General features: G+C 34.4%; 1 protein-coding gene across 9 annotated transcripts in view; it reads left to right on the top strand.

Moving 5' to 3' along the window:
• The window catches only part of PRPF4B (pre-mRNA processing factor 4B), a 45,904-nt gene extending 34,352 nt beyond the window's left edge, over positions 1 to 11,552 (top strand). For 2 of the 9 annotated variants that reach the window (XM_008576420.1, XM_008576428.1), the window contains 8 exons: positions 1 to 34; positions 987 to 1,140; positions 3,906 to 4,020; positions 4,623 to 4,774; positions 5,788 to 5,874; positions 6,912 to 8,818; positions 9,596 to 9,641; positions 11,369 to 11,552. In XM_008576420.1, the coding sequence (XP_008574642.1) occupies positions 1 to 34; positions 987 to 1,140; positions 3,906 to 4,020; positions 4,623 to 4,774; positions 5,788 to 5,874; positions 6,912 to 7,115 (746 nt within the window). In that variant the 3' untranslated portion in view covers positions 7,116 to 8,818; positions 9,596 to 9,641; positions 11,369 to 11,552. The other 7 variants (XM_008576424.1, XM_008576423.1, XM_008576422.1 and 4 more) reach the window with 7 other exon arrangements.
• Positions 11,553 to 12,413: the final 861 nt, after the last annotated feature.

Genomic DNA, 12,413 nt, shown 5'->3' with positions numbered 1-12,413 from the left:
AACAGCATCTCTGTCTCGTATTTGAGCCTCTCAGGTACAACATCAAAACCTATATGTTAAACTGAAAGTTTAGCTTCTTCATCTCTACCAACCTCATTTGGGATAAATGCTGTGACAGATCTTCTGGGTAGTTGTTTTGTTTTTTTCCAGTCAGCTCTGGTTTTTGTTTTTTATCTTTTGGTTAAGAGCTAGCTTCTTGACAATCATTAATGTACAAACATTAATTGCGTGTATATTGTGTATGAGGCACTAATCTCATGTAGCCTGCAGGTCAACAGAGAGATTCTCTGAAAATTAAATACTTCAAGGAAGGATTAAGCCAGAATGAAAGGAAGTAGGCGTGATGGGGTAGAAATATAATTTTTTTTTTTTCCTTTTTGTCTTTTTTACTGACCGGTAACGGGATTGCAACCCTCGGTGTCACGCCCGTACCGGGGACCAGCAACGGGATCGCAACCCTCTGCGTTGCGCCCGCACCGTGCTCAGCCAGTGAGCGAGAACTGGTCTCCACATGGGATCCGAACCCTTGGCAGGAGAGTGCGCCACTGGGCCGGCCCAGAAATATAATTTTAATATTCAATAGTATGGCTTCATTGTTGTGCTTTCAAATGTAAACCCATTCTAAAATCAAAACAGGAATTTTGCCATGCATAACTTTCTTTCTGCTTATTTTGAAAATTGAGTTTTCTTGGGGAATTTGTTTTGTGTACACACAGTTTGATATGTTCTCACTTTAGTGTAAAGTTACCAGATGTGGGCGGGATTCTTGAACAAATTTTGAAAATTGAGTTTTCTTGGGGAATTTGTTTTGTGTACACACAGTTTGATATGTTCTCATTTTAGTGTAAAGTTACCAGATGTGGGCGGGATTCTTGAACAACATATTTTCATTCTTGATTTTATTTTGTGCTTGAAAATGTTTTTGTCTTTTATTTTTCATTTTGTATTTTAACCCATATTTTGTGTTTTTTTCTCTCTCCTAAAAGTATGAATTTACGAGAGGTATTAAAAAAATATGGTAAGGATGTTGGTCTTCATATTAAAGCTGTAAGGTCCTATAGTCAGCAGTTGTTCCTGGCATTAAAACTCCTTAAAAGATGCAATATCCTACATGCAGATATCAAGCCAGACAATATCCTGGTAAGTCAAACAACCAAGTTGTCTTATACATCCATATCTCTTCTTACTAGCAATATCATTATTACTATATTATTCCAGAAATGACATCTTAGAAGCCTAATTTAGTATATTACCTGTTACAAATGACTTTACCAACTTCTACTTTTTTTGGAAATTAGGCCATGAAATTTTGTAGAAGAGTATGAAGAAAGGAGAAATGGGTCCCTTTTTTAAAAATTTTGATGGATTCAGAGTCTGCACAAACCCTCCAAGAATGCTTTAATGTACTAATAATGGATTTCCTCAAGTGTCTGAAAAAACGCTGCACATATTGCTGTTTTGAAATAAGGGGTGTCCTCACTTTTTTGTTTTCTGATTTTATAGGCTGATGGAGTTAGGGACATTTAAGGGAATTTCTCTCTTATGGCAATTTACGGAGTTGAGTTTAAAAGGTGCCTATGAGTAATTCTCTTTTCCCCCCCGCCCTTTAATCTTTATTGCTTTAGAAGCTGTGGCTCCTGGGGGCCGAAACACAACAAAGCTCAGTTGTGGTTAGGTATTGAAAGGCATCCCTTTTGAAGTTTTGACCTCTCCTACTAATGATTTCTGGTATAGTAACATGCATAAGCAGTGTTTATGTTTTTGAAATTTGGAAATACATTATAGTGGTGTGATTAATGTGCACACACACCTCTCCCTGGCCCTATTTCTTCACCTTGTTCAGTGGTGTTCACAATTTGGGGCATGTTCACAACTTGGAGAATTCCCGGTTCATCTGCCAGTAACATGTCCTGTATTACATTTTTATATTAACTCCCCTGCCGTTAATGCCTGGGAGAGATCCTCAGGAAAAGCCAAGCATGTAAGGTGTCTTTCTACTGGGAACTGTTCAAGCTATAACAAAATAAATTCTTAAGAAGATTGTGATCTCATTAACGTTTGAGGACTTTTTATCAATAGCTACACTCTTTAGTTCAAATTTTTCTTCTTTTTTAATATATCAAAATATTTCTTTCTAGACTATCACAGTAATGAGGTGTGTTCCATTTTCATGTTTGGTCTGAGTTTGCAGTGTATTGTGTATCTAATGTAACTTGAGGTTAGGGGAGATGAGTAACCACAGTGAAATGGTAGGTACATTACAAATGAATTGTAGAATTGCCTAGCCAACTTCATAGTTGACATTTACCTCAATTTTGTTCTCTTTTTCTAATTGTGAAATATATTGTCCATATAAAAAAATGTATAAAATATATACAGTTTAAAAGGTAATTACGTAGTGAACATCTGTATAACCGGAATAAAATATTTGCCAGTATCTTAGAAGCTCTTGTTTTTAAAACCTCATTTTTCCTTGAATTAATGCCAAAATAGTATAGGGTTACACATGGATTTCAGAAACTGAATATTTTCCTATCTTCCTAAGAAGAAAAAATATAATCCTCAGGTAACGTGTAGAACTTTTAGCCCTTGGGTTCTGCCATCAGTGTGGTAGGAGTACCACATTCCTCATGGGGGCAGTAGAGGGTGTGCAGCAAACTGAAGTGCACATGAGTGTGGATACCCTGTTATTATTTAAGACATTTTAGTCAGCCCAAGAGTTCCACAGATAGATTCTGGTTTTAAAATGGTTCTGAGGTTTTCTCTGGGTATTGAAACTGCATCCTTAGGTAGCCATATTCAACTTATGCTTTAAAAAGGCTTTAAAAGAATTTTTCCATTTTAAGATACCTATTTTCCTGAGCCCCAAAATGAAGAGAATGGTAACTGATGTGCAGTTAAAAATAACTATTTCTTTTATTAGCTTAATTCTGTTAGTATCATTTATAATAGTCCAATCTATAACACTGACCAAGCTTTATGATATCCCTGTAGAGAATGCCTAGGGCTATTTAAACTGTTATGTATCTTTGGCGGGGGGGACAGTAGGCCAAGTTCAAGTCCCAACTCAGAATTTGTGTGTGTCTCTTTTGAAGGGGGGAAGGGACTCTGGAATATGAATTATCTTCACTTGTTAATCCTGAACATGCTTCTGACTCATGAGTGGCAGCAGTCATGGGAGCAACTCCAGCCTTTCTCAGCAGATGTCACTGTTACTGTGTATGTTGAAGTATTTACAAAGGAAAAAAGAAACAAATGACTAATATAGAGTTCATGTTGATCAGTTTTGCCAGATATATTTAACATTTTCTTGACTAATATCTTTTTATATTTAAGGGATTTAATATTTTTTAGACTTGAAGTGATTGCTAAGTTTGGGATGGTCTAGCAGCTTCGGATGAAGAATGTTTTGTTCTTGAATATCGTTTTGTCCAAATTTAATCTGAATCATTCTTCTGCTTTCATTGCCTTTGTAATTTTCTGGCAACTGAAAGTTGACTTAAGTATGATTCTTTATTAATGAATGTCTTCATGTTTCTTTAAATCGTAACTTGACTTTTATTCAGGTATTCGGGGGATTTTTAGAAGATGCTTTGCTTCATAAAATGAGATTTTTCTCTCACTACCCTACCCTTTTTATAATGCTGTTTGTTAAAATTAAATGACTTGGTATTATCCCACATTTTCTCACTGAAAAAAGTTTTTACTAATTGTAATCAAATATTTAATACTCTCAGTTTTTCATAATTAGGAAATTGACTTATAAAATAAATAGAAAAAATTTTTGAATGGGTGACTTTGTTCTCTATTGGAATTAATGTAACTTCTCAAAGCCAATTTTATATATTTATTTGTCTTAATTATTCCTGGCTTGAATTAAATTTCCTTGGAAAAATGTTTTTCAGGTTAATGAATCAAAAACTATTTTAAAGCTTTGCGATTTTGGGTCGGCTTCACATGTTGCGGACAATGACATAACGCCTTATCTTGTCAGTAGATTTTATCGTGCTCCTGAAATCAGTAAGTTTCTTACAATGTTCTTTGACCTTGGCCATCATATGTGGTGGAAACAGCGTATTTAATTTCTAAGCACTGTTTTCCATCACACTTCAGCAGCTGCACGAGTTCTTTCATGAGGAAGGGAACCATAGCAAGTTCATCTTCCTCAGGTGGAATGAAGGTAGTTGTGACAGGAGTCTTGATCATGTCGGGCAAGAGTAGCAAAACAGTTGTGGAAAATCTTCGACTTTAGAAGACTGCTTTTGATTATTCAAGGTCTGCTTATCATATTTATGGATTGTATGGGACCTTTCTTTTTTCTCTTCCTGTTGCCTTGGTGAGGCTGATAGCGCCTACCTCTACCAGAGGTGAAATGAAAAAAGAGAATTATACATATTTTCTTTTGCCCTCTCAAATCCTACTCCTCTCCCTTATATTTTAAGGCTTTTAAGTTTAAGAGTCTCTGTGTAAGAATTATTGAGAAAGAAAGTAAAACTAATTGCCAAACTAAGGTGTCAAGATTGTAGTTATAGTCCAAGATAGTCCCCCATTAATGGAAATAAAAACTAGTAGTAGTCAATCATTGTTATCCTCATATATTAAAACTTCTATTTTGTTTTCAGTTATAGGTAAAAGCTATGACTATGGTATAGATATGTGGTCTGTAGGTTGTACCTTATATGAACTCTATACTGGAAAAATTCTATTTCCTGGCAAAACCAATAACCATATGTTGAAGCTCGCCATGGATCTCAAAGGAAAGATGCCAAATAAGGTAGGACATTAACATGAGCTTATTTTCTTCATGGTCTTAGTTTCCTATAGACTGATTGACTGACTACTGCTGACACTTACTAGACACTAGTTGGCTACAAAATAAAAATTTCAGAAAGTCTGGTAGATGGCAACCATGATTTCTTAAGCTCCTTTCCCACTTCTGGTTTTTAAATTAGTGGTTCTAATCAGGCAGGAGCTATCAAAAGAGAATAAGAGAACTCCTTTTTCAGTGATGGGCAGAGAAGCAGAAATATTAATGTCAGTCAAGTTTATTAAAGATTGGAGGTTATCGGGAAAGGAAGGTACCAAGAAAATTCACTTGATACCACATCTTTCTAACAATAAAAGTCACCCTTGATACTTCAGCTGTAATACCAATTTCTGTTTATTTAAAATGAGCATGAAGCAAGACCAGGCTTTTATTACAGTGTCTGAGGACCATATCTTGGCTTTTTAAGATTTTAGCTTATTTGCTCAATTTTCTAAAAGACTTTTACAAATTTTTCTCCTAATAGGTCAGAAGCCATTATGGTTTTTAGATATCATCCATATTCTATTATGTTGGACCTGTTTAGAATAAGTTACACAGAAATTAGTTTCATTGGTATATTTAATGAAGTCTGACCTGTGTTATATTAGGGCTCTTGGAACATACTTTGTGAAATGTCATTCGGTTTCCTGACTGCCAAGAGAAAAGGCCTCAATTGTGTAATATTTTTCCTAAGAACAAATGATTTTAAGTATTTGTTTAATCCCCAATTTGAAATGGTGGAAGTACAACTTGATATTATAATTGGTTTAAGTCACGGCCTTGTAAAATATAATTTCATGTTATTAAGTAGTTTTAGATGCAGCATTTACATTAGTTTTTACAAAGACAAAATAAATTCCTGAGAGTAAGGGAATCTGAGATCAGACAAACCCAGAGAGACTAAATAAATTTGTGTGAGTGCTTACTAAATTGTTATGCTAGACTATTCAAAACCCAAGTTTTTCTGTTTTGTTTTGTAGATGATTCGGAAAGGTGTATTTAAAGACCAGCATTTTGATCAAAATCTCAACTTTATGTACATAGAAGTTGATAAAGTAACAGAGAGGGTAAGTCTGTTTTAAGTGTGCTACATTATATGGTTATTTGATAATGAATTGAGTAGTAGGTGGTATTAGGAGCTATGAATACTTTTTTAAAAAATATTAAAAGTAATTCCTTTTTGCTGTTGGCCAATTCCTGAATAAAACATCAGATTATGAAACAGTGAGGGGATTTTAAAATGTTTTTCTGGTATAATGAGTTTGTTTTTATGATAGGTCACAGTCAGGCCCTTATCACCTTACCCTTGGGTCACTTTCTTGGTCTGGATTCCCATCTAGCTTCTGTGCTGCTTGCAGAATGATCTTTCTGAAAACAAATCTGATCATGTTACTCTCCCTGCTTAAAACCCTTTGTTGTTCCCGTTACCTGTAAGATAATATTTAAGTTCTCTTAATGACAAACTTAAGTTCTCTGTGATATGAATTCTGCCTTTTTCAGCAGTTGCCCCTTTCCTCACTATATGTATTCTGTAAACACCACCATCCCACACTTGGCCAAAGGGCATGCTGGTTCAAGACCCTTGTGCCTTTGCTCACAGACCGCCCTGGGTTTATTTGCTTCCTACACTACCTCCCTCATCCCTTAAAAAAAAAAATTTATTCAACTTCAAGACTCAGCTGAAATACACATTCTATATGAACTTTTCTAAAACATACAGGTTAAAGTAATGATCTCCTTATTTTTGGTCCACTACGTTATATGTCTAACTTTGTCAGAGCACTTAACACTTCATGTTATCAAATTATTTATGTGTCTGTTATCACTTCAGGGTAGGGAAGGTACAGTTCAAACAGTAGGGCTTACTGTTTGTTAGTTTTCGTTGCTAACTTGGGATTGGTCTTTTTTCATTTAAGTTTTTGGATTGCTTCTTGAAAAGTCATAGAGGATAGAGGATACCATGTAAAAGTTTTAAACAAGTAGAAGATATATATTCTTATGTATGCATATTCTTAATACCTTTGATAGAAAAAAACCAGTCTGATATGAGTTACATATGTTTAGTAATTTATTTAGAGATATGCATTTTAAAAATTATTTTTAGGAGAAAGTTACTGTCATGAGCACCATTAATCCAACTAAGGACCTATTGGCTGATTTGATTGGGTGCCAGCGACTTCCTGAAGACCAACGTAAAAAAGTGCACCAGCTAAAGGACTTGTTGGACCAGATCCTAATGTTGGACCCAGCTAAAAGGATTAGCATCAACCAGGCCCTACAGCATGCCTTCATCCAGGAAAAAATTTAAATGAGATGAAGAAACTCCCAAGGGTTTGAGTAATTAAATACAAAGACTGAAGAAATTTCACAGCAGTTTATTAATGTATATAAACTTATAAATATTTCTCCAGCAAATTTGAGGAAGCATGATATATTTGAATTAACACCAAGGGTGATATTTCTTTTAGAAATGTTAGTTATTCTGTTTTGTGTCTTATGTGAAATTTCACTGTAGAACTGTTTAAATTGCCAAGACTGCACAAAATTACAATGCTAATGTATATGGTTGCAGTTCACATAAAAGACAAAAGCACCTGTTATAAAATGATAGTAATACTGGGTGGTTGATTTGTTTTTTAGCAGACTTGGCTTCATTTTGGTCTTCAGATAAAATGGCCAGCATAAATGCTGTTTATATTCACGTTTTCCTAGGTGTGTGTGTGCAGGCCACAGCAGCATGCCCTTGGTGTAGTCAGTGCCGAAAGGGGTCTGTTCCTTCTTGAGCCTGCCTGCAGGGATGGTCTCCTCTTTTAAAGCAGGTTGTGTACAACATTCAGTACACTGAAGGTAAGCTAAACCATCAACATCACTGGTGTTTTAAGATGTTATTTTATTGGAACAATTGACAAATAAGGGATATTAGCGTTGTGGCAGAATTCCCTGCATGTGTGATAACTTATCTTGTTTTATTTTCTGGCATTGCAACTGTGGCATAGTTACAATTTCTGTTCTGTTAATCATATTTAAAATTTGAAGAGTATGCGCTTGATGGATAGAGCGCCTTCAGTGTACTGTTTCTTATTAACTTTACTTTTTTAAAATCAACTTGCTATAGACTTTATATACATTTTGTTAAATACAGTTCCTAGTGACATAGAAACAATGAGTAGTTTTCATTTACTAATTAAAAATGTTGAGGCCTAATTCTGAAAGTCCTCATATTTAAAGATTAGACAGACAACATAATGAAATTTTTAACTATTTGTATGTCATTTTGAAAGTGTACTGCTTTATGGTAAAAGTGTTTTTCATTTGTTCATTGTTTTCATTATTTGTGATCATGTTGTCTTTCAATACAGGCATAAACCTTCCACTCTTGAACAAAGCTGCTGCTTTTTAAAAGCGGTAATTGCTTCTTTACCTTTTATTTCTTTTGTAAATGAAGCTTTTCTTTAAGGATGTGACTTTAAAGTGTTGTCTATTGCATAAAACAGTTGACACTCACTTATTGTAAAGTGAAGATTGTTCTACTGCATGTGAAGTGGACCATGCAGATTTCTGTATGTTCTCAGTATGCATCACTAGATAATAAAGTCTTTTGTGAACAAGGCATTTGTAGCCATTTTTAAAAGCTTTTGTCTTCAGTGCTGGTAAGTCAGGTAAAACCATTAATAGTTAAAAGCAACCTTTCGTTTTTTTCCTGAAAGTCTTTAATTGAAAGCATTGTTTGTTAAAGATGTAAACTTAGCCAAAAGTTTATCATTTTATTAATAATTAGGATCCTAATTATATCATCAAAAAAATCCTACAAATGTAGTCAGCTTTCAGTGTAGTGAGATTATTCCTGTAGGTTACAGGATATAATTCAGGATTTAACTAATGTTTCTGCTATTTTCTCACTTTTCCTTTTGATGGTGCGGAAAGAGAAAAAGGAAAACGGGGCACAGGCCATTCAACGCCTTCTCCAAGGGGTCTGATTTGCTGAGACACCAGCTTCACCTTCTTAACAAGGTTATTTCTGACAGCATGTGTAGATAAACATTTAGCAACAATTTAAAACAAAAATCATATAAATCAGCTTGGTTTTGCAACACAAAGGAATTTGTATTTTTAACATGGTAGAAGAGAATTTTCAGATGAGTATGAAATCTTTTCTGTTGGGGGGTAAAATTAATGCTTGTCTCCCTGAGGAATATGGATAATCAGATTTTAGGGGTTTAAATATTTTAAAATTGTAAATGGGATTTTTTTATTCACCCAGGCACCTAATTACAACAAGCATGCACATTTTGGTGCATTCAAGAATGGAAAATCAGAATAGCAGCATTCTTCTGGTGGGTTTTGCTCCATTTAAAGACATGAACTACAGCCAGGAAGGTGTGATAGATGATATAATAAGCCAGCCCTGAGCCTACACCCCGTCTCTTCATGGTTTAGACTTACTAAAGTAAATACAAGGTGATTTTCATCTTCAGGTAGAGTGAAGCCTTTTAAATAAGGCATCACTTATTTATTTTGCAGCTTTTCCACCTTAATGAAATGGGTACTGATTTTCCCACCATTATTTACTTTATTTTGGTGATAATATGCTGCATATTCAAGTCTTTTGTAGTTATTTTCACTCAAAATAGTTAACATTTTGATACTTCTGGTGATTTTCATGGTTTCATTTAATAGAATTATTTAAGTAAGTTAACTTCCATTAGAAACAGTTCATCTTATGCCTTCAAAACTATTTCCTATTCTTTAAAAAACAAAGTTGGTTGTTACTTGTTCTTTGTGTTTTAGGTGCAGTTCAGTGGAAGATGATGACAGCCAGAAGACATGAGCTAAGGTTTCTGTTCTATAAAAGATTAAAAAAAAAAAAAAGAATCCTCCATTTAGTTTTTGTCTAATTTTTTAGTTTTCAGCATTATGATTTGGGTTTCATTAGTGTTTGGTATTTAGAATAGTAGTGCTATTGTGGTGTTCATCTGTAAAGTGCTTGTTTTATCATTCTTTCTGCTTCTTTCCTCCACCACTTACCCCTCCTGTAAAATAAAAATAGTGGTCAAATTTGGTCAAGTTTAGTGATATAAAAGGCTCTTGGATGGTGAGATCCCACATAACACATGGTTGTCAAAATTGGATCCTAAGGATTATTAGAAAAACAACAGCCAACAAAATGGCATACATCTAAAAGTAGTCTTCAGCTTTAGTCAGATGCAAAAGAATAGAAACTGGAATTTTAAGAACTGTTCGACTTCTTTAATATCTATTCACCAACTTACCCTTTAGTAACCTTGTTTTTAACAGGGCTGTAGTTGGTCTTAAAGTAGACAAAATATTCAGAGCCATTGTCACCTTTTCTTCTTAAGGAAAATGAGAAAGGTGATACTGTACCTTTTTTATATTCCCAAATTTAGCATTTCTAGATTTATCTATTTGAAAGGAACCCTGTAAAGTGTCTTATATACATATAAATAATTTTATTAGAATTTATAATTTTGCTGAGGCAGAAATTTGGAACTCTTGCAAGTAGATTGAGGTCATTTAGTGAATGATCCTTCATAACAAACCTGCATTTTTGTTTCAGTATAGCTGTATAGTTTTCAAATACAGTTATTTGTTATAAAGTTTTTGCTTTGTTACACTTTATGGCAAAAAGGATATTAAGTGATTGTCAGACTTGAGGGTTCATAAATTCTTAAGGCATAGCTATAGGGTTAGGGGAATACTTGAGATCTAGAAAGTATGTATATTTTAGACACTATCTCTGGGTAGATTTCTTGAAGGTCATTAGAAATGAGGTTGCAATTTCAAGTTTTTCAGTAGGGGGAGCATCTAGGATAAATAAGCCCCTCCCGGTATTTGTATTCACCCTTAAATCCTTATTAATAATGTCTTGTTTCTTTATTCTCCAGTGGCTATCTCATTCTACTCTACTTTCTTTCAAAATAATCTGTTTTAAAATAATATAATTTTCATCTTGGCATTAGAATTACCACTTTTTTCCTAACAAAAATAAATACTCAGGACCTTTTTACAATATGAAATATTTATATGTTTTATGTTATGTGGTAGAGATAGTGTAATGTAATATTCTTGGTTTTGTTCCATATTTACATTCCTCCTACTGTGCTTTACCTGTACTTTGTCATCATTTGTAAGCAGAACTCTAGTTGTGCAGGTGGAAATAAAATCTCTGAAATGAAACAAAGGAATCACATATATTAAAACTTAGGCTAAGCAACTAAGGAATGCCCTTTTAAATATTAGAGAGTAAAGAAGCCATATATTCAAATATATAATTTCCGCCCTTTAGTTATAATTAAACTAATAGCTATTGGACTTCATAAATGTGTTTCTTTCTTAATAGTATCCTAGTTCCAGCATATATTCAACATAAATTTTGTCATTCTCCTCCTAGATGGAATGTCCTTATAGAAATGTTCACAACAAATTCATTTGTGTTTTTTACATGTCAATAATGTATACTAAATTGAATTTGAAATGTTTTCCAGTTATTTTGATAGATAACGATCACGGCATCCTTAATTTTTCTTCTCCTTCTATATATAGGGTAAGGGACTGTTCTTCTGAAGAAACTTTCCATTTAGTGATCAAGATATGGAAGCCGATGTCTGAAAATGCTCAATGTGTATCCTAATTGTTCGTGGTATCATTTGAATTGTAACTTGCATTTTAGCAACACATTCCCAGTCAACTTATTGGGAAATCTAATAAAATATGCCTCTTATCAACATATCGTCTCCTGATTTCTTTTCTTTGCTTGGACTTAGTATTTTACATTTAGTTTTAAGTTATAAACCCAGTATTCTACACTCAAATATGATTGGAGACTGCTGAGTTAAAGGGGAAAGTTCTTGGATGACTTGTGAATCTCAATGACAAGAAAAGGTATGGAGGGAAATTTTCCAAACTACTTGGCAGAATTTGTCCTTTCACAGAACCTTTCTGGTTTGCTTTTCCTGGTAATGGAAACATAAGTAATGAGCTAACTCCCTTTTCTATAATAATAGAAATAAATAGGTTCATTTCCCATTTGGAAGACTGACTAAATACTGGGCTCTTATCCTCAATCTGCCCACTCTTTGTTTTCTTCTTTTAAGGAAATATTTCAGCTTTTAAAACCAGTGAAGAAAACAAGGGCAGGGAAGTTGTGTGACTCTAGTGCATGCAAAGCAGGATTAGATAATGGGGGGTAAAAGTGCCTGAATTCATAGACGACACCCAGCACAGCTGACGCTAACCACCACCAACTGGTAGGTTGAATGGCAATGGTTCTGATAGCCTCTTAAAAGGCCTGGTTGTAATTTTCTACTTGGGCTGGCAGGGGTCAGAAGCTACATGAGCATCTGTCTCAAATGGCCATGAGCCTCATCATATCTGGCACGTGTTAGGGAAGGTAATATGTAGTGTGTATTGGTTGAGGACAGGCTGCCGCAAACTTGATGGATGACCTTTCACATGCTTTCTCAGAGAATCAGAACGGACCTCCCTAAGGTCCAACAAGGAGCTGAGAAAAAGTATCAATACTGGAGAACTAAACATTGGAATTTATGAGCAAGTTATCTAGCTAAATTTTCCTGAACAGAATTACTTT

This window comes from Galeopterus variegatus, unplaced genomic scaffold (assembly GCF_000696425.1).
Source record: "Galeopterus variegatus unplaced genomic scaffold, G_variegatus-3.0.2 Scaffold1347, whole genome shotgun sequence".
NCBI classification, from domain to species: Eukaryota; Metazoa; Chordata; class Mammalia; order Dermoptera; family Cynocephalidae; genus Galeopterus; species Galeopterus variegatus.
Note: the sequence above shows the minus strand (reverse complement) of the source record. Positions and strands in the feature narration are given on the sequence as shown.